General features: G+C 35.3%; 1 protein-coding gene across 4 annotated transcripts in view; it reads left to right on the top strand.

Moving 5' to 3' along the window:
• The window catches only part of impact (impact RWD domain protein), a 38,497-nt gene that overhangs the window by 1,518 nt on the left and 13,226 nt on the right, over nucleotides 1–23,753 (top strand). For 2 of the 4 annotated variants that reach the window (XM_060882457.1, XM_060882438.1), the window contains exons 4-8: nucleotides 123–185; nucleotides 471–556; nucleotides 16,444–16,575; nucleotides 16,757–16,857; nucleotides 22,476–22,549. In XM_060882457.1, the coding sequence (XP_060738440.1) occupies nucleotides 123–185; nucleotides 471–556; nucleotides 16,444–16,575; nucleotides 16,757–16,857; nucleotides 22,476–22,549 (456 nt within the window). Of the gene's footprint in view, nucleotides 1–122; nucleotides 186–470; nucleotides 557–16,440; nucleotides 16,576–16,756; nucleotides 16,858–22,475; nucleotides 22,550–23,753 lie in introns of all 4 variants that reach the window. The other 2 variants (XM_060882447.1, XM_060882429.1) reach the window with 1 other exon arrangement.

Raw genomic sequence — 23,753 nt, 5'->3', positions numbered from 1 at the left:
TGTCTAGTCCTTGGATAATCATTAATCAAAATGTATTCACCACTAATTTAACTGAAAACAAGTGATTTGTCATTTGTGAGATTAGGTTTCATTGCATCGTGCTTGTTTTGTTGTGTTTCCAGTGCTGCATGGTTAAGAGGTCTAGACAGAATTACACTGTCAAACAGCCTCGAGGAACTCTATCTGTAAGTCTGACCATAACTTGGTTTGTAATTCAGTTATCATTATTTAATGCTGTAGAATATGAACAAAATATGTTATAGCAGATACAAACAATTGTTTTCCCACCAATCTCTCTTTTTCTTAGCAAATAAGATTATAAAAAAAAACACAGTAATGTCATTTTACAAATTACTGACTCTAGAGACTCATTACAAAAATGTGAAATGAACATCTCTTACTAAAGCATTTTAATTATAATATTATTTATTATGACTCAGTTATAACTTGGATGTGTTATATCATGACAGGGAAAATCCTGGAGAGAGCATCCTGTACCTGTGGGTGGAGAAAATTCGAGAATTCCTGGTAGACAGGTCACAAGACGCAAACGCAGGTAAAGCCAGAGCACATGTGTGTCACTGGGTTCAGAAAAATATCCCATGATTATAATCAGTATAAACCAGTAAGATTCAGTAAACTGTAATCAGTCATTAGTCTAATGCAAAATCTTTTGCATACTCACAGTTGTGGCAGGAAAAGAAAGCTATTAATGTCTTCTCTCATGCTATTGCTATATTGTAAAAGTGTACACAATAAACTGAAATGCACTTATTGTGTTTGTATGTCTGAGAGAACATAATGTGCCATGTGTGAGTCACTGGACTTTCCTGATATAGATTGTAAAGCTATGAGCAGCAACTCTTTTAACTGAGAATTACAGAGCTGACGCAGGAGCTTTGCGATTACATTTCAGCTGTCATTTGTATTTTTCTGTAACTCAGAGAACACAGAGAAAAAGTCTTATCTTAAACAGATGTGTGCAGTTAAGCACAATCAAGATTGTGGATATATGTCTGTTTAGTGATGAGCAGATAAATGAATGCACAACTATATTAGCATCATCATTAAATCCTTTCTCCCATAAAAACAGCCAATCTTTATTTATAAAACAGATATTGCCCTAGGTGAAATATTGTGGTTACAAGTCATTTTTAGACTATGGTTCTGAAAATGTAAACTGCTCCACATTTGTTGCAAGAAACATGGGGTTATGTCAGAATCAAGTTAAACTGAGACACACATTTGTGCAGCTCCACTCTGTGTGCAATTCTCACTCAGCTGTCTAAGGCCTGAATACTGATGTGTACAATTTCTCTGTAAATATTTGCTTATCTAAAATCTTCATCCTCAGAAAAAAGTTGTGATCAGTGGATGCAAGATTTGCTCTAAAGAGTCTAATCATAGTCCAAAAAAATGATAGAATTTCAAACAGTCCATATTGCTGACCCTTCCTGACTTTATTGTTGTACTTCTTAATCCTGATTTAGCAGCAATTTGGATGGAAAAAAGCAGTTCCTCAGTAGAAAACATACAGAGAATTATCGTGTATTTCTAATGTCTTTGTTTTGATGGTTCATGTGTCACCTATGAGTTAAAGGTGTGAGGGCTCGGTGATGGTGATGGATCACTGATGAATGAGTGGCCTATCTTAATGGATCTGACACCTGCAGTGGTCCATGTGAGCGGTCAGTTAGGAGTAATACCACTCAACCTGTGTTTCTGCTCTCATCCTCCATCAGTCTGTGATGTGTATCGATCGAATGAGATGCTCAGTTTCTTTTGAGTTTTACACTAGGTGTCAGTGTTTTGTTATAAATTGGATTTCACTTGCTGTGGCTCAACTATTTGAAGAACATTACTTGCTTTACTGAGTTGTCTCATTCTCATTTTAAAGTGTGTAATGGAGTCAGCCAGTGTTTTAAACACTGACAGCACACACAGTCAGTGTGACTTCACCTCTCTCACTAATGTTGGCTTTGGTTAGCTGACTTGGCACAACTAGTTTCGCCTGCTGGACCATTAAATTGGACGTTTGGTATTCTGAGCTGTGGATTGATGCTAGACTGGAACTGACCATTTATGTCCAAATGTTTGTTTGTGAATAATCTTACCTGGATAGTATAGATTTGCACCCAAGACCTTCCGTTGTAATAATCACAGCTGACCTGTGCTTATCTTGGACAATTTGCTTTAACAAAACATCCTTTCATGATACTTTTTGACGATATATTAGGTAATTATGAAAGGGTAGCGATTTATATTCAATGTTACCCAAAAGACCGCACCAGTCACATTAGGCTCGCTTTAGACTTCTACATAAATCTGCACCCAGATTTTTGTGTAGTTGCTTTGTGACAAAGTTTTTGTTACAGCAGCTGTATTCAGCTCAGCAATTCTCTCACTGTGATCATGTGAATAAGATTAAAGACCTTTTTATATGTTTTTTATATTTGGATGTGATGTTTTAAGATTTCAGTTTTTTGACTAGGGAAATTCAGCAAGTCCAGATGATGCTACCTTCAATGGTGGCCAGGAGAGCAAAAGTGTCCATGGTCTCTGGGTGGAAGGGGTTGCATACTCCTGTCAATCACACAGTGATCCAATTGTAGCCATCTGTATGTGGGTATGCATGTGCAATTGGGCAGATAATGCTTTCCTCTGAGTGTGTTGTGCTGACCTGTGACGCATCATGAACAGCAGTTTGAAAAGATGCAGTGTTCTGCAGAGTGATTGGAAAAATACTCTGTATATTACAATGTTATGTTGGACTAAAACACAATTTTAATAATATTTTGAATAAGAATATTTTTAATGATTTGAAATAAGGTTTGATCAAAGGCAGCACAATAAGCATAGTGATGCATGGTTTAAAGTATATTTCATGAGTAGGAGATCGTGAATGGATTTCTGTAAAGTGCGATGGAAAAGGAAAGTCACAGCACAGGTAGAAAAAAATGCAGCAGAATGGATGAGTCATGAGCCGCATGGGGTTGATGTGGTTTGAAACCGATGAAAGGGTAATATAACAAAAAATGGTTCGGTAGGAACTGGCCTTAAGGGCAGCTATTGTGTCTATCGCTATGGATTTTCTGCCAGCAGATGTCACATGTAGTTTAAAGAAAATCGAAGCTACAGGTAAATAATCTAGGGTTAGGGTTAGGGGTTATTTTCAAAGCAATAGATTTCATGTTAAATCTTAATATTGCGTAAATATAGTTTCATTGATGGAAATGTTTTATCGAATTAAATATGGGCTAGAAAAATCTAGTGCAAATAGCGCAAAATCAGACAAATCCAAAAATAACTAACTTTTTCTGTAATATCCTTTTAAAAGCAGTGAAAATGAAGGTGAATTTTTACTAATGCAGTTTATCAAGGAACTGAGATTTTTGGTATTGAATAAAAAATATGTATATTAAAAATGTGATTTCATTTATTTTCATGATTCTAGCCTCTAAAGCGTTTCAAAATTTTCTCCTGCTGCTCATACTGGGTCACAGAGCAGCGTAACATAGATGCTGTGATTGGCTGGCATCACTGTGGGTAACAGGGGAGATATTGTATGGCATTACTCCTACACTGAGAACGCTGCCAATTTTGTTCTCTTTGCTTTTGGCATTTTTCTGGATTCAAACTCACAATCCCTTGATCTATTCCAAATACAGTTCCCTTGTGCCACAAGCAAAAATTTGATAATTATTAAACAATGACATGCCATACTTTATCTATTGATAGTTAAAGTTAATGTCATAGAACGCCTATGAAGCATTTACATATTTACATTTATATTTATGGCATTTGGACACTTTTATCCAGAGAGACTGACTATGGTGCATAAAGTCCTTATCAATAAATACATCCTGATTCTAGTTCACTAGTTCATAGACTCAGCAAGTTAGGTTCAGTTAGCACTTGTCTTATAGCAGTTATAAAGTCTTTCCCATACCAGCCTCACTTTTCTTTCCCTTGGAGTTAATAAAACAAAAAAGTGTGCAGCTCATTTTCCAGACAAATTGCAAATTGTTTTTTCTTTGTCCTGATGATATCACTGCAGACTCCTTCCGTAAATGGTAAATAAAAATCTCCTCACAAAAACCTAACAGAAAATCATATCAACCTTTACACACATCATTTATAATCTGTTCCCACATCGGGAAGTGTAACCAGTCCCCATCCAGGAACAAAAAAAAAATCTGATAGTTGAGGCAGATTCAATTCAGGTTTTTATTAAAGTACTAGAACCATAAACCTGAACTATAGACTCAAAGCAAGATCCATATGAAATAGAAGCGACAGCATGGCACACAGAACAACAATGGCCAAAGCTTGTCAAAGAGTGCAACACAAAACATGACTTAAATGCTAGTGCTTGGTTTACTATAGCATGATTTAGGTACATTTGATGTCATGTGGTTTGTGACATGGTGTGACACCAATGAGATTCGAGAAGGTAACTTCCCCATACTATAAAAAAATATATATTATTATTAAAGAGTTGCTTTAGAAGTAAGTAAAATGAATTAATGTTACATTTTAAGCCCATGCAACAAAAATATTACAGTAATATATTTGGACAGTTATTCCAGTGCAGCTCTTATTGATTTCCTGCACATCTTCAGTTCAGTTGCATCCATAATATTTTCATGATGCTTGAAGTCTTAATATTTCCTTTATCTTTGTTCTGGTCACCCATGGAGACTCCTGAATGCATGATTCCACACATTATAATCAGTGAGATCTTTGATGCTTGTTAAGCACTTTTTTTTGCAGCTGGAAGAAATAACTTTTTATCTACAGTATTAGCCCCTATGGGGAGCAACAAATTAACTTTTTTATTGCTGGCCAAGTCACACTGCAGTTTGTGATTATGATGATGAATGGATTGTGAACAGTTTTTTTTCTTAAGAAATGATGCTTGTAATATGAATGCATGCTTCTGCATGGTTGGACCGCATCCAATATCAAAGGCAGCGGGTTGCGGCTGTGCCATCTTATTTCTGAATACGGCTAAACGGCGCAGTGGTGCACAAAAAGCTTCATTTTCATCACTAAACTCAGGAACACTGATTGCCAAAATGCATCTGCGGTGGAGCCATTGGGAGAGGCAATATCTCTGATCTTACAGAAGCACTGTGCTTTCTGTATATCACTCCTGTTATCTGTAAACACCCAGGTGATCACAGGTGACACTGATCCTAATGAGAGGTGAAAATTACAGAGCAGGCTTTCACGCTTTTAGAGCTCAGGCCCCGTTGTTAGAGCCCAAGCCCTCAAATATTTACGCTAGAATGCAAGCTTGTATTCGGCTGGTGTCACCCACAAGAAGATGGACTCTGTTTTCCTTCTGGTTCCTCTTAAGGTTTCTTCTTCATGTTGTCTCAGGATGCTTTTCCTTGCCTCTGTGGCCTCTGGCTTTCTCATTATATCTAAACATGTATCCAGATTTGTGACAAGGTATGCACATTCTATTAAAAAGAACTTTACTTTATGTTCAAAGTGTAGAAAAGGTTAAATACCAATTAGTATTTTTATATATAGCAGTTCTATTTTAAATATTGAAATGAAATGTATTGAAATGCTTATGTTTGATTAACCATTTTATGAATAAGAAATGTTACACAAATTGGTTTTATTAAGCTTCAAATAAAAAGTTTTTTGTGTGTTTCTCAAAGCTGTACAAAATTTAACAAATATACAGAACAAATCTACACTTCTCCCCATATCCAGAATATATATGTATATTGGAAACCCACACTTGCCCGTTATGTATTGCGTGATGTAGCTATGAATAATATTCTGGGTAAGATGAGGAAATAAAATCACTTGTGATATGATATGCATGCATCATATGTAATTAAATTTAGCAGTTGGATGTGCTCATGCATTTTGGGTGGTTGCAGATTCAGACAGCTGTATGAGTGGTGACGGTACAAATTTATTATTTAATTTATGATGTGATCTACCATCAAGTACTCTTATAAAAAACCTTTATGACAGTTCCTCTGAAAACGGATTAAAAGAGAATTCTGGTAATTGTTGGAAACAAATTTTAATCTAATAAAACTAGATCTGCATTTTTCCACATTTTTCTTTTCCCACAATACTTAATTGAATGTTACCTCAATATCCATGAGCTCATGTTAGCTTTCAAACAAAAATGCATGATTCTGATGCGTTTCTCACCTCTGCAGCTGATTACACAAATTAAAGTGCACTTTCATTTGACATTGTGATGGTATAATATGAAGAAATTGCACTGATGACCTTTAATATCAAAGTACATGGCATCGTTATGGCGCATTATACAATACAGAACAATGTTATATGATGTATATAATCAACCGTGCTGTACAATCCTTCTCTACTTTATTAGGAACATTTAGACTTTTGTGCAGTTATCTCATTAACCAAAAATCTGCTAGGAGCAGAATGCATAAAATCACGCAGATAAAGGTCAGTTAATGTTCAAATCAAACATTAGAAGGGGGAAAATGTGATTTATGTGAATTTAACCATGACAAGGTTGTTGGTGCCGGATGGGCTGCTTTGAGAGTTTCAGAAACTGCAGATCTGGGAATTTCACACACACACACCAGACTCTGGAGTTTTCAGAGAATGGTGTAAAAAAAAAACCCCAACAACAAAAAATTGCGTGGGCAACAGTTAAATGGGTAGAAACACCTTCTTGCTGAGATTTTCGGATTTTATTTTATTAATAGTAAATACTAATATTTTCTGTGGCAAACAGAAAAGCATCTTGACAGACAAAACACATCTAACTTTGGACTCCATGGGCTCCAAGAACAGAAAACCATATTTCCACTCCTTTCAGCCAAGAATAGGAACCTCAGTCTAATCCAGGCTTCTCCTGTCCAGTTTTGGTGAGACTTGCTCAGGTTCCTATTCTTGGCTGACATAAGTCAAACCCAATGTGGTCTTCTGTTGTTGGAGCTCATCCACCTCAAGGTTTGATGTGTTGTGCTTTCTGAAATGTTTTGTCACTTACCAGTGTCTTCATTCACCTATGATCAGGGATGTGGTAACCTAATGTTTAAGGTGTTGGGCTACCAATTGGAAGGTTTTGAGTTTGATTCCCAGGTCCACTGCTGGGCCCCTGAGCAAGGCCCTTAACCCTCAATTGCTCAGTTGTATAAAATGATATAAAATGTTATGGGTGTCTGCTAAATGCTGAAAATGTAAACGTAAATGAACAACAAGATGTTTCAGGCTGTTGTGTGTAAAATGTCCAGTTGAGCAATTTCTGAGATAGTCAAAGCAGTTCTTCTGTTAGCAAAATGTCATGCCATGATGAAAGGTCATATACAGGCTCCTCTTGATCTGTATCTGCATGATTTTATTGCGCTACTGCCATGATGATGAGATAACTGCATGAATATGCAGGTGTACAGCTGTTCCTAATAAAGTAGACGTTTACATCCATAAGTTAGAATAGGAAACTCACTATTGTTTCCACACTAGTTTCTGTGATCTAGAGACTTTAAAATTACATCTTTTAGACAACAATTTCATTCTCCTAGCATGAACAGTTCAAACTTAATGATTTATGGAACTTCGTACTGTACAAGAGCACACCCCCTTTTTAAAACATTTATATCTCAGAAACTAATACAGATGCAACCCTAAACTATAAATTGAATAAACTAAATAAATAAACAACATTAATTACGAAAGCATGACCCTGGTGAGTTTAAGTGGATTTATTTATTTAACAAAATGCACTCTTGAGTTTAAGAAAACATCTTGGAACATAAAAGCATCTCAGGGTTCCTGGCAGCATCAGATAAATTGTGCAGAACGTCAACAGTGGGTTCACTGTAACTAATTAGTGGAGTTTCAAATAAACTCCTCTGGGTCAGATTCCGAAAGTCATGACTGAGTCGACAGTCAAACTCTGTCCTCTGTGAGAAAAATGGGAATGTGATAGTGAAATTTCACAAGTGAGTCATTTTATTTCTGTCCCTTTATTAAATTATTAATGACTGCTGCATTTTAATCAAATTATTCAGAAAACCTGTCATCGTTTATTGCAATGACAGGCCTGTAAACTCATCCCCTAAAAAGGTCACAGCTTTAATTTGAATTTGATTAAACTTTATTCTTAGTATATTTAAAAACAGGTGTTAATTCAAATGAAATAATATGTATTCATTGCAGCAAAATCAGAATTAGGAACAAAATATTAGGAAAAACTAAAAATGTAAACAAATTCTTAAACAGTTCAACACAATACAGATGGAAAGGACAGAAACATTCTTATTAAGACAAGTTCAGTCAATCTATAACATATTATTATTCCCAGAAAGACAATTTTTACACAAACTCTAAGATTATTTTGAAGCTAAATCATGCAGTATGTTATGTATCAGACAGATTAGACAAGATAATCTGACATTAATGACTGACATAATGACTTACAGACATGGAGGCCACGCCTTCTTTAGCTTTGTTTAACAGGTACACAGGCCACACCTCCTTCTCTGTGACTGACAGTCACTGAAGCGACACCTTCTTTAGCTTTATTTACAGGCACAGATGCCATAATGTTTGACGTGGGAATAATGATTAACATGGAAATAATGTTTCAGGTTGGTTTAATTAAGTTTTCAGGTTGTTACAGAGCAGACATCTTTGAACCTGGAATGTAAATGTTGTCTCCAGGGTTGACACTGGCCTGATGCTTGCTGCTTTTCCTTTGATTCTAGTCCAGTTGTTTTGTGCTATTCTTCCATATGGCCTGCCATAAATTCCGCTCATTTGATCCTTCATTAGTTCATCTAAGACTCTGACAACTGTTGCTATGAATCAGTCTGGCCACAGGTTATAAAATACAGTCATAAACACTCAAAGCCTTTTTTCCTTTATTTCTCTTTTGCTATTTTGGAATTGTTCTGTTTTGATGCCTTTTGTAGGGTTTCCCCCTTAAAATAAAACGTTCAGGTTTTTTTTTTTTACATACCAACTATATTTATTACCCTATAAATAAAGCGTAAATTATTTAAAAACATATTTAAAAAACATATTTTTAGATGGTTTATTACTTTAAATTGTTTGGCGTGTAAATGTTGACTTCTGCTATACATCACTTAAATTTTAAAGTAAGTGGAAAGGAATAGGACATGCCTAGGAATATCATGACTAAAATGGTGACTAAAATAAGTTTTTTGGGAAAATAATAATCAAATATAACAGTATTCTTATTTAGTTTAGAACTGTTTGCAGCTGATTTCAGAAGTGTTGTTGATATTGTTGTTTTATTAAATTAAGATGCTCATTGGTCTAATCAAAATGTGTATTTTTAATTGAACTAACAATTTATTTATTTATTTATTTTTTTGTCAAGTTTGTAAAGATATACCAGGACTATTATGTACTGAGAATGACAAATTACCTAGAAAGCAGCAGAAATTAGGATAATGATTTTAGTTGAATTTACAGTTCCGGTCTAAGGTGATTCAGAGGTGATTGCTGTACAATATTTATTTTAAAAACAGTCTTAAACTTATTGGACACTGCAAAAAAGGGCTAAAAGGTTAAAGATTCTCTAAAGAAATCTCCTTTGCAATGTACAAAGTAACAGCAAAAAAAACCTCCTTACATTAACCAAACAGTGATTGGATAAAGGTGAACCTCTGACACAAGTGAGTTTGTGTTGGGGATTTTGTGTAATTGATCTGGGTTTGCAAGTCTCTAAGCCAGGATTAAAGACTAAGCTACATATTTGAGTGGAACCTTGCTGACCTGGAGTCATTATTTTGTGTTTTTATATCTCAGATGTTATTATAATATTTTATTAGTATGTGTTTGTATATAAGAGCAGTGTGTAAAAACCTAAATGAAGAAAGTGTGCATTGATAAATCTACTCAAGAACAACACACTTTAAAGTATGCTCTTTTTGATTTGTGTTTGCATATATTTTCTTAGATGTTGGTGTTTTGCTTATTTAAGATTTAATTACTTTCTTCATATTTGCCGACTTTCACTCCAGCAGATATTTGCCTCCATGCATAGAATTAAGTAAGAATTCATTTAAACAATTTACCGATACTCAACTGCAGTTTTTTTTTCTCTCCATGAAATTATGGTTTGAATTCTTTTGATATAAAGTATCACAATAAAGTATAAAGTATATATATCACAATAAAATATAAAGTATGCAAAATCTAACATGACACTGAAGTCTCTCTCAATTACTATTACAGGATTGTCAGGGTGAGTCACAGCAACTCACAAAAATAATATTTTAGCTATATATATATAGCTATATATATATATATATATATATATATATATATACCTAGTGATAAAATCCTAGGAATCTATTTTTAGTGTAGTCGCTTGAACTTTTGTCTTTGGAAACCCTAGATTTCCTTTTTTTTAATTGGTGTTCTTTCATTCATTGTATGTTGTGTTTTATGCTGTTTTTTTGTCAGATTTTGCAGTCTGAATAAATTGATGAACAAGGTGTGTGTGGTGAATGTGGGTGGTGCTGCAACAGCAATTTTTGCAGTTAGTGTAGTAGGTGTGAACATAATCAATATTTTAATATGCAAATCCATTTTTAATGGACAAAACAGCAGTCAATGTGAACAGAGGCAAAGCTGAAAAGGCCTGACATGCTTTAGGCTGCCCTTTTCTACTGACTAACACAGATCTAATCGTGATCGATGAAAGAAAGGCCTTGTCAAGCCTGGTTAATCTTTTTTTCACAAAGGTTCTGTGATACGGATGGCAAGTTCAAGATCAATGTGTATCCCTTAACTGCTCTGATTTCCTCCCACACCAGGCAAAATCCTCCAGGTCTTTTTACACCAGATTATGTTTTAGGGTTTGGTCAAACAGTTTTGGGTTAGCTCAGGACCAACACAGATTTGTTTTAATAATTCATTAGACAGTGAGTATAGTAGCAAAGGTTAAAATAAAAACATACTTGCACAAATGAACAGTACACGTTAGAGTTCAGCCCCTTTTTTTAAACAACCAAAATATATTGTTAGGGCTTTTGTTTGGGTTTGTTTTTGTTTTGTTTTTTATACAGTTTGTTTGCAAATCACTTATCAAAAGTCTATGACAGCTAACTAAACTGAGCTAAACTAACTGAGACTGATGCTGACTGGGCAGGCTGATCCCAACAAATACTGTGATAATGCTGTTGATGTTGTCGACTGTGAGATGTGGTAGCCTAGTGGTTAAGGTGTTGGACTACTGATTGGAAGGTTGTAAGTTTGAATCCCAGGTATACCAAACTGTCACTGCTGGGCCCCTGTGCAAGGCCCTTAACCCTCAATTGCTCAGTTGTATTAAAATGTAAGTTGCTTTGGATAAGGCCATCTGCCAAATGTCACACATGTATAATGTAATGTATGTCTACAAGTTAGTTGCTGTTATCACTTACACATTTCAGTTATAATAACATATTATATTAGTTATATTCATTCAGCTATTTATTTTTCTTCTTTGAAGTTAAATGAAACGTGTGTCATGTTACTCAGAAACCAGATCGATCTGTCATGAAACTGGAGACACTTTCAAAAAAAAGTTAAACAAACATCCCCTTCTTGTTTCAATGTGTTTTTCTTTGTTAGAGAACAGCATTCAGTCGTTTGATTCAGTTTATTAGATTTAGATTATGGTACTTATATTATCATGCAAATCTTAGTGAATGAGTTGGCACCAAACAAAGGATATAGTATTAAATGAAGCTGCATTGGTGAAGATGCTAACAGAGTGAGTTGAGTATACAATTGCTGTTGTGATCAAACAGTCAGTAATGATGAAGACCTTGTTACTATCAGAGCTAGTTAATCTAATAAAAGCTAAGGTGCTAGCAAAGGGAGCAAAGACATAGCCAAGGTGATGTTTCTTTTGGCTTGATATGAAGTCATTTTTCTAGCTCTTTTGCAGTACGACAGTTTTTTTGTTTCGAGTTCAGAAGTTTTCTATTACCTAAGGAATCTGAACTTTATTTGTAATGACTCCATTACACAGCTCAAGCCTACCCACTTTTGCATGTTTTTGCTTTGCTATTTGTGTTGGTTTTAGCATTTGCTAGAGCAGCCATGTAGTTGTCCATGATCGTTTTTCAATTTATTTGTTTCACTTACGACCATTTGGGTATGTGATGGACTTTTAATATGCAGATTTCATTTGTGTTACAGTGCAAGTACAAAATAACAGTTGGACTGAAAGGAAGAAAGAGCATCAGGCTGCTCTGTTCATGAGACAAATTAATCCCATTAATCGTTTTATACCTCACAACTTGCAGTTTCGGTTGCCATATATCACAACCTGAGATTATCTCTTGTGACCAAGGTGTGAGAGTAAAGCATCACCAGCAGCCTATATTAAAATCAAATTAATATGAAAATGATGTTCCTGGGAAGGAGGTGTGAGAAGGAAGAGAGGTGTGAGAATGTTGCAGGAAATTCAGTGTTTATGTCCGGCTCATGCCTGGATTTTTTTTTTTTTTTTTTTTTTTTGCTGGCTGGCTACCACTATATTGTGACGACAAATAATCAAGTAGAAAGAAGCACTACATGGCCCATAAAAATGCGGCTGATATTTAACACTATTTCAGATAAATTGGTTCTCTGCTTTGGTGCACTCAATAAGACCTAAGGTATAATATCCACACACAGTGTCACAGATGACTTTGATTTTCAGCTGACTGTATATGACCTGAAGAAATCTGAAGAAGGAAGTCATTTTTTGTATGAAAATAAACATGAATGCAGTGGCATTATGATGTCAACTAGGTCCCTTTATATACCCTGTACATCATAGTTGCTTGCTGCTTTTAGGAAAATTACCCATGGTAGTGAAACCATGGTTACCATTGTTTTTAAAGGTGTGGAAATGTAAATGGTTTTGCTCTTGTTTTACCCTGATTACTAAGGTTTGGTCCAAAGTCCCCAGGGTCTAATGTGGCCCATCGGCAGATATTGACTGTCCCACAGCTTCTGTATAGAAATGTTCACTGACCAACAAGCTGCAGATTTGTGTCCAAAAGATGATGGTGGACGCAAACTGTGTTAACACAGCTAAATAGCAAGGGCCTTCCTTTCCTTTCCTCTCTGCATTTTCAAATTCATTAACAAAATGATATTCAGTCATGGATAACAATAAAAGGGCATCAGGTTATCAGTAAGATGGGACAATTAAACATAAATGGAAACTACTAAGCAATGGAAAACATTTTGTTAATTCAACTAAAAAATATATTCTTAAAAGATTCTTAACTAAAAAATATTTATATGATTTTAAAAATATTTTGTGTGTGTGTGTAAGTTTGTCCAGTTACTGTTGGTCCCTAAAAAGGGGGCCCTACATATAGGTTCATACACCTCAATTTTAGCCATTTTTTTAACATGGTTTTACAGTATATATACATATTTACATACATGTCTACATTTTACATGATTTTACTGGACAATATGGTTTAATCATGGGTTTGCTTTGGTTATTATGATATAACCGTGCTTTCATAGCCGTATATTTTCACACTGTTTTAGTAAAGATATCATAATACAGCCATGGCTTTCATCATACCAGAAAAACCTTTTCTCAAACACACCATGTGACAATTGCCATTCTTTGATAAAGCCCAGCTTTGTGGAACCCTGTGCCATCTGAGAATTAATTGCAACCATGTAAACATCATTCAACCAAATTATGGGACTGGTGTTGACAGGTTTCTTATGGAATCACAACGCTTTCATGCTTCAATATTATTTATTATGTTGTGATTAAATTATTTTAATACCAGTTAAGTCCATTTCAGTTCCAGGTGTAAAAACGTGGAAGGTCAAGACGGAATGAATACTTATGCAAGGCAACGTAATCAGTTTACTCCAATGAAGCTGTAAAAGAAAAGAAGTCTGCTGATATCCCGATACTCAGAAAGTATGTCACATGTAATATGTATTGATTGTTGAAGATGGATAGACCTTTATACAGTGTAAATACAAAAAAATAGGGAAAATGTATAAAATATAAAACAAGGAATATAAAAGAAACAAATATTATTATTAAGATACATTCATAAAGGTATATCTCAATTGACAATATATGCTAAATTTGTATATCTAACTATAATATTACCCTTATATATCTGTGTGTAACAGGAAGATCAGATTTGCTGAGGAGTCAGTGTGGCAGTACTTGATATTTTCCTCTTATAACTGAAAAATGAATGGTGTAATTATGTCAATGTCATGAAAAGTGGCACCTCACTTTCCATAAAGCAAACATTATACTAATTAGGTCCTGCTATCACTGGGCTGCTGTATGTAGCTCTTCCCAAGAGATCAAAAGGATGGACTTGTAAGTTAATGAATATTCTAATAAGGCACTGTTAGGAGTGGGTGAGTTTGGGCAGGGGAATGGGAGACGGTCATAGGCTGCTGAAGCATGAATTTGACAACCCATCATTAACTATGATTAACTGCATTAATTGTTTTGATTATTTCTACATTTATGTGATTTTAGGGGTCATACTGAAATGTCCTCTCAGTGCATGGTGGCTCAATGCATGAATGGCGATGTTTTGTGTCATCTCATATTAAATTACTATTTAATTAATGCTAATGATAATGTTAATTCATGGCCTCAGAAGTGTATGGTTTTGTCTTACCCTCAATGTTAACGACAGATAATATTAAGGTCAGAAATTATTATCTCTATTTTGGATATGCAATGTGGATATCTAACAGTCCTACAATATATAAATGACCATTAATTTTTCTGTGACTGTGAGTTTTTTTGTGGCATTGGTCTAATATATATGTGTGTGTGTGTGCAGTGAGAACATGCGGTGAACCTTTTTTGTAATGTGTGTAAAATTATAGCTTTGTGAAATACATTAAAATGAGTTAAGTGAGTATAAAGCAATTCTGCTTTCCATAAGAAGCCTAGCTTAAAGTCTAGCTAAAATCAGTGATTGGAAGACATTATTGTGGACAAATTAGTAAAAAATGATGAGAAACAATACAGTTTATGATGAAAGAATGTTTTTGCTTTCCCCAGATTTTATTTTGCTTTTGTTTTTGTGCTCAAAGGCTATTTAAATATTACAAAATGTGAGAACTATAGACTATAGTGGTTATTTTTGTTTGTTACTGTTGACATTTTCTAGTTCAGGCACAAAGGTGCATGAAAGTGTAGCACTTCAGAATGGTGCTCTTTGCATCTGAAGCACCCTGCTGCCAGTCCGAGCTCTGACAGCATGTCTCACGCCCTTCCTTTAAACATGCTTATCACAGAAGAAAATGGACATGGCAAGTCTGTAAGTTTTTTTTTTTTGTTTTTTTTTTTTTTTTTTGTAAATAATGATTTGAAAGCATCATTTCTTTTTAAATCAAGAGACCGTAAATTCTTGACTGTGTGATTATCTCCGCTACTCAGTCATCAAAATAGTTTATGTTCAAGTTAGTCACTTGAAGCTGTTTTTCTGTTTCATCTCATCTCAGTGAAGATGTTTATAAGGAATCAGTGTTTAGGGACTTGTAACTTAATCTCAACTGCATTTTAAAATTAAGTCACTCATTCAAGTGTGAATCGCAATAGAGTACAAGGAGGAGAGTCACACAAGTGTTGTGCTTTGATCGAGCTCTGAAAAGATCAAAAGCCTTGAATCTTGTGTTCAAATAAAGTGTGAATGTATAATTTTGCTCAATTTGAAAGAGCAGCAGAAATGGCAGCATATTCATTTCAGTCAGAGTGCTGGCATTTCATGTGGATAGAAAATGATTAAACGTTTGGTTTATCATATCTCCTTTCTGTTTACTATCCACCCCGTTTTGTTTGATTGACAGCTGATGTTCTCTTGTTGTTCGGAAAGAATATAAAAGCTCAAAGTTTTTCAAAGTTTGCTTTGCTTTGTTCTCAGAAGCAGTTCTAAGAACATATACTGACATTAATCCTATATAAAAATCTAATTACAGTGTAAATAGCAGTCTAATTATGACCTGATGATTTTTAGAGAATGTAGATTCGTGAATATAGGAATTTAATCACTGTATTTTTATTTTTATCTATATTATGTGCCACTAATTTTACATCACAATTTCAAATTTTGTCTGTCCGTTCTTCCAGTTCTTAATTGCCATTCTGTTTTAACTAAGGGTTAAAGTGAATCTCTGTTTCCTGCACAGGGTCAAGAGAGGTGTATTGGGGCTGATTAGCATGGTTCTGGTGGAAGAACATTCAAATCAGTCCCTCAGTCTCAACAGGACCCGGGTTTTTGACCTTTTCTGCCTCTTTCCATTCTGTCTCGATTGCAAGCATTGATTGAAGTGCATCAATTACATGCTTAGCGAAAACTTGGAAGATAATTCTATGTTGAGTTGGGTGTTAACTAATGATAATGAGAGCATTGTTCTGGTGCATAGTGTGTCATTTACACCCTTTCTGTTTGTTAGCAGATGGACTGGAGCCACAGTATGCAAAAATGACAGAGGAACAGGATGACGACTTGGATGAGGGTGAATTTCCAGATTACAGCGTCCTGAGGCTCAGCACTGAGCAGACGCATCTTTTCTCTGTCTCCTCCGCAGGCACGTCATGTCCTCAAACCAGCATTTACAATTGCAGGTTTTTCTTTTCCAGCCTTGTGATGTCTAATGCAATCAGATTAATATTAGCTTCATACCAGTTTGATGTAGTTCCAAAGGATTTAAATGATATTATCGTGTTTGTGTGTGTATGTGTGTATGTGTGTTTATGTGTGTGTGGTAGATTCAGATGAGGAGCTCCCAGTGATTAAACATGGCGAGGCAATCACAGACAGACGCAGCACATTTCAACCTCATTTAGCTCTTGTAGTGACACCTAAACAGGTACGGAACATTCACATTTTCCTAATTACGAAAAGTTAGTTGATAATTTTCTTATGCCATATCTCAGGATTTTCTCAATTAATTATTGTTCAGATATACCAACATTAAAAAAAGAATAACTAACTAGACCATGATAGGCACATGTTTAATGTGAAAAGGTGCATACATTATACGCATTAAGCTTTATTTTCAAAGTTAAAATTATTCGTATGAAATCATTTAAAAGGTGCGCTATATCCACATTTTTATTCACACTATATCCTAGTTAAAGATGCACAGAACTGTCTTGTACTCTTATACGTATTAAAGACCCAAGCTGATGAAGCATATAATTGTTCAAAAGGGATTTTCAGCATATAATTGTTCATAAATCCAACAATTATCAAGATTTGGAGAAATTTTTTAAACTTTTAAACGCCTTTTTCAAATCTTTTGCTGTGTCTGTGCTCAAGCCTAGGAGCCATTGATTGACTGACAGGAGTAGAACTGAATGTGGTTTTCTGCTGTTGTGGCCCATCCACCTGGGAAGTGGTAGCTCAGTGGTTATTGTGTTGGACTACTGATCGGAAGGTCTTGAGTTCAAATCGCTGGGCCACCAAGGTGCTACTCCTGGACCCTGAGCAGGGCCCCTAACCCTCGTATGCTCAGCTGTATAAATGAGATAAATGTAAGTTGCTCTGGATAAGGGTGTCTGCCAAATGGCATAAATGTAAACGTGCACCAAGGTTTCGACATGTTGAGTTGTCTGAGATGCTTTTCTGCTCACTAGGCAGCTGTAAATAGTGGTTATTTGAGTTGCTATACGCTTCTGTCCCCTCAAACCAGTATGGCCATTCTCTTGTGATATTTCTCATCAACTGAGCTGCTGTTTCTCCCTCAACATTCTCTCTGTGGATTGAAATCTGCTTCAATTATGAGTTGCTTTGGAAAAAAGTGCCGAATGAATAAATGAAGAAAAGGAATGGCAATGTGTAGTCTCTCCACTGGGATTGAGAGTAACAGTATTCTTAGACCTAAAAGACTTACCAGTGGCCAATCCCTCGTGACTGTTGAATGTTTTGTGGAAAATCAGCCTCTAGTGTTTTAAGGAGTATTTCACACACCTTGCTCTCAGAAACAAAAGAGTTTCATGCTTATTCCTTATGGATTTATGTTAGGTGCAACACAGCTCAAATATTCCTATTGATTTGCTCTCAGTGTACATTTTTACAATTTATGTTTGGGGCAAAAAAAAGCTTCTTGCAAGATTTTCCTGGATTTTCCTGGTCCAGCAGCAGATAACTTATTCACACCTGCCCTGTGGATCACTGTTATTGCACCGATATGGGTCTGTGCTTAGGTTTCTGTTCATCCAGGCAAAGAAGGAGATGCATTTCTTTACTCTTGAGAAATAGCAGTAATTCTGTCTTGGGTTGACAGCTTGTTGTCATTTGACAGCTTGCTGAGAGAGAAAGTGTGACAGAAACACTAACTTAAATACATACTGTATTTACATCTAGTAAAAGAAAAGCCCTCAAATGTGTACTCTTATTCAGAGAGTCTCTGCTTTTTACAATAACACATGAATTATTGAAAAAACGGAAAGAGCTGCTAGAGAATCACTAGACACCAACATGTAAAAGGAAATTTTATTGCTTGTTGAGTCTTTTTTTTGGTGTATTTTTTTGTTTTGTTTTTATTTCTGGAATCTATACCCTTGTGCCCCTTCTTATTTTTCTTCATCTTTTTTTTCTTTTTTGTTTCTGGAAAACGGAAAATAAGAATGTGTACAACATAAATGTTTGCCAATTAGTACAAGTAGAAGGCTACTGACTTGCCACTTGTACCTAATGGACTTTACCCATTGTGTTGGAGAGATTTGGACTTACTAAGACTAATCACTAGTTAATTCTGCCTAGCTGCCTATGTAGTTAAATTATAGCAGTGTTTGCAGAATTATGATTAGTCTGACAGTTATAATGTGCTTTTTTTCACATAGTTTCTTCCTGTATAACTAAAATGGTAATTTTTCATCAGAATGAGCATAAATTTTGGCTGAAAATTGGCCATGTTAATTGCATTAATCTTGTTGCATATTTTTTAAACCAAGAATTGAGGATATTGTTACAGGTTTAATTTAGCCACAAATGGCACATGGAGCTGAATCCTGAGATGAATTATAGCTAATAGTCTTTAAATGCTTACCAGTAGCCATTACTTGATATTCTGTCATCCCAACATACAAATTTGCCACACACAGTAAAAATGAGGCTCTCTAAGGATTTATATATTCATTAAAAATTCCAGATTCTATAGGTTAATGTATGTACCATAGCTGCTTCTTGTGAATGAGCTGCTTTGGTGTCTCTGGCTCCATGTTCTATTGGTGAGGAATAGATGCATAATTGGTATTCACGGCACACGCTGGTTCATTGTACAGACAAGACTCGAGGGATGTGAATGTTAGAGATGCAGACAGTTATTAGTGCGTTTCTTGCCAGGCTGTCTCTGGGCATCGCTTTGAGCTGTGCCTTTGCCACAGTGTAGGCGAACAACGCCACAACACGCCTAATGAGCCCTGTCTCGCTATGCACACATGCGTCTCTTGAAGTTCAGAGACTTCTGGAGCTGGACCTTCCAGCTGGTATCCACCTCACATCTGAGTATCCATCCAAGCTTTTACCATATGGACATCAAGTTTGGTTCATATTGAAGTGATCCAGAGGAAAGATTTTGTCAGCTACACTCATTTTATAATATAGGTCACTTTGTAGGTATTATGGTTGGGGTCAAACGTAATGACGTAATCAAGTCCGACGTAATGACGGTATTTGTTTAGTGCACCAAATATCAGAATTTATGTTATAATTTTTTAAGTGATTTTTATTTGTTGCTCTTTTTACCTCTCTATGAACCCTACTACTATGCCATCAAAAATACTGAAAAGATGTAGAAATGACAGCAGTGTCATTATGTCGTATGAATTCTGGTTCTGACAGATCCTCAGCCAGCAGTTTGACTTAAAATATACTCAAGACATATTTATTTTCATTTATACCTGCCCACAATACTTTCTAATAACATTTAGTTGCTTGTGTTTCCCATAATTTAAACAAACTATACAGTATAAGTGTATTCAACTCATTGTGCTATATAACATTATTATGTATTCTTTAATTCACTGCCTCTTTTGTTACAGCAAAATAACACCGGATTATCCCCATTAAAAACAAACAAGTACTCAGTCTCCCACCTCTCACTACATTTGCCTACCTCATATGGTATAGCAGAATATCATTGCAGAATATACAGCACAGAATACAGACTGTATGAAGTACTTATGAAAGGAAGGTATTAAAAGTAAGTTTAGTTTATACAAAAATATACCAACCTGAGGGTGACAAGGCAAATGAAGCACTGGCCCGCATGGAACACAATCTTAGCACTTACTGGAAATCATTGGAAGCCTGCAGCCTATTTATCAACGACTGCTTTTTCCACCTGCAGTGTTAAGTACCTTTGCTTGAACATTTCCACAAAGCTATCAAGGACAATATTACTCACAAAAATATTGCATGTTATTTCACAGTTCTGACTGAGTATTAATAGTTAAACACCTATTCACACACATCTAAAGACAACAAGATCATAGCTTTTCAAAAATTAGAAGAGAAGCAAGTCTTTTGGGTGGAAAATGAGGGGAAATCACTATTCTGTATATAGTAATATCTGTAATTAATGCCATAATACATGATGATATCCATTTCATTTGAGAAATTGGGAAAAGATTTGGAAATCCTTCACAACAAATTCTTCTAGAAACAAATGTAAACAACTTTCAATGACAAGGAACACCAGTTTACACCTGATTCAGCATAAGATAAATCACAGCTCTTAGCAATACCAAACATGAAGAACAACAAACAGACTTATCAGACACAATCATCTGCATGCACTGCACAAAGACTATGCCAGATACCTACTTCCACACCATCTGGTCATGCCTCACCACACAGTCTCTCAGGAAAACAGTCACTGACTGCATGTCACACTGTCTGAACTGTCACATCGCAGCGTCTCCATCACTCTCTGACCTCTCATTCTTTTCACTCCAACTTTTCACATCCACAGAATGTAAAATGATTAAATGTTGTGTTGATCATTGCCAAGAAAAGTTTTATTTTTAATTGGGAAAAAAAATTATACAATAAGTTTTGTACACAGTCGTGCCAACTTAGTGACTTTGTCATTAGAATTAACCTTTTGGATAACATTTAGATGCCTTTAGTGACACCACTGGTCTCTTTTTTTATCCTAGTGACCAATTATTAATTACCACTAAAGGAAGTGACCATTCATGGATGATTGTTCCCAACCACCAATTACTGACCACCATGGTTCAATCCACTAGTAATCACCATTGTTCCCAATCAATAACCACCTCTGGTCCCAGTGACCAATCACTGGTCACTATTGGTCCCAAAAAAATGTAGTCTACTTTGACACCTCGACTTAATGAAACCATAAATATGTTTCAACAGCCTTTTATTAACATTCTTTTATATGCATGCATTTGTTGTCTTTCTTCAAAGACCATGTCATGTAAAAGAGCCAGTCCGATTAAAGAAGTCGAAACCATTGCTAATTAAGTTTGATTTTCACATAGAGTTAATGATATTTTATGAAGTTGTTGAAAAGCTATGAGCATTAGTGACACAGATATTAAATTGTAATCAGATTTCAGCTGTCAAAATGTCTGATATTCCTGTGCCACAGTCAGAATTAAATCTTTAAATGTAATCGCCCCTTTTCACTCTTGTTTGTGCAACATAGTTTAGAAAAGTTTTAAGAACTATATATTGTCCAAATATATAGCCAAAATTCTCTAATGTGTTTAATCATGTGTTTTTACAGAAAACCATACTGGTCCATGTAAGGAGAGCTGTCCTAGTTGTGAAACTGAGACTCTTATATTCAACTATTATAATCTCTTTTTTACATTTATTGGTCTTCTGACAAGATGTCTGTCTGATGGGTAGCTGTGGCGAGTTGGAAGTTAGGGGACTGAAAACTGAAATGTTTTTCCACAATCACTGTCTTTCTCCTTGATGCTATGATACACTCCACCTCATACACTGCAACTGGCTTGGAGCCTTGAATTAAACTCGTGAGGGTGATGCAAATTGAGGTGCAGGGCTGGATGTCCCTGTCCTAATTAACAATTTGCAGAGTGCACTTGTGGAAAAATACAAGGTTATTTTTGGGTGTTGGCCTTTTGAAGGCTTTTGACTGGTGTCCAGGAAGAAAATCACTTTTTTATTTGTTTTTTTCTTTTTTTAAACTAGAAGAACTTAAAGGTTAAATTTTTGTTTTAGGTGTAGATTGGTATTAATTAAGTGCATTAATAATTATCAAGTTTAACACACAAGAATAGTAAGGAAAGTAAGATGAACATGTTTGTGCTTGCATAGAGACATTGCCAAAAAAGGTGCTGTTACAGATCATTAAAAAAAGTGTTTAATTCACAACCACATAGAACATGACCTTTAAACCTTCTTTTGGTTTATATGAATAAAGGTGACACATTTGAGAAATAACTCTGATTTATTGGGCATGTTTTTCTGATGGATTTGTTGCAGGTCCAGAGGGTGCTAGACAAACTGTATGAAAACAAGAAAATTGCAAGTGCCACCCACAACATATACGCATACAGGTATGTATCTGCTTGGATAAATCATGGTGGCGAGATTGTGTAGGTGTGCAAAGTGTGTGTTTTATCACATTTCTTAAAACAAAAAAACTCTTCTAGATTTTACAAACAGCATTTACTGTGACTGTTTAAAGTTCCATAGTTTTAGTTTGTCTATTTAAAGAAACTCTCCTTCCACTTTCTATTAAAGATATTAGTAGAGCATTTTGTGCTGTTTATTTATTAGAATAACAATGTATGTTAATGTGCATTTTATATAGTGACATACTTTCTGTAATATCAAAAGCTAGTATATTGTGTGTTGGGGGGGGCTGCGTGTGTGTGTGTGTGTGTGTGTGTGTGTGTGTGTGTGTGTGTGTGTGTGTGTGTGAGAAAGGGTGAGAATAAGAGAGAATTTTCCTAGGGCAGTCTGTGAGCATAAACCTAATGACATACTATAGATGAGAAGAGGCTTGTCATCTGGAAGAGATTAACCTACAGGTGATATTGACATTGTGAGTGTTTGTAATGCTCATATTATATTGTGCTGAAAAGCTGATGGAGACAGACTGCTGTCCTTGACCCATTTCGTTCGGAAAGCACAGATACATCTCTGAAAACTCAAGGAAAAACCACTTCTTGTACTTGCAGAGTCAATTACAGTTGATGCTAGCATTAGTTAACACTGACTTTATTAACACTGATGAATTAACTACAAAATGTTAACAAAGCACTAATCAGGTGTCTTTAACACCTGCATTATTTTGTTTCATTCCATCTTTCTGTAATAGTAGATCCACAATGACAAGTATAAACTAAATGCATAATTCATGCTGGTTAATTGGCAAAATTCATTAGTGAGGCTGGACATTTAATAATGTTCTAAGTTAATTTATTCAAATTCATGTATATGTAGAACTAGAGTGTGTCAGCTACAGTGACAGTTTTCTTAAAAAAGGGTCATGCCATGTTATGCAGTAACAAATAAAGTGCTGTGGAACTAGAAACAGTATATTCTACAGTCACTATAAAGAATTATGACTTTTTTTTAAATATTTTTTCATTCTGAAGTATTCTCACTCTGTGATGATTATTTTTATAATAATTACTGCACAGAAAAGTTTTAATTACATTTTGTTTAATTGGGAAATTAAAATCCTAGTAATGCAGTAGTTCAGACCGGGGATATCAACATTGGATTCAAATTTTATTTAATTAAAATGTAAAT

This window comes from Tachysurus vachellii, chromosome 1 (assembly GCF_030014155.1).
Source record: "Tachysurus vachellii isolate PV-2020 chromosome 1, HZAU_Pvac_v1, whole genome shotgun sequence".
In the NCBI taxonomy this organism is placed as follows: Eukaryota; Metazoa; Chordata; class Actinopteri; order Siluriformes; family Bagridae; genus Tachysurus; species Tachysurus vachellii.
Note: the sequence above shows the minus strand (reverse complement) of the source record. Positions and strands in the feature narration are given on the sequence as shown.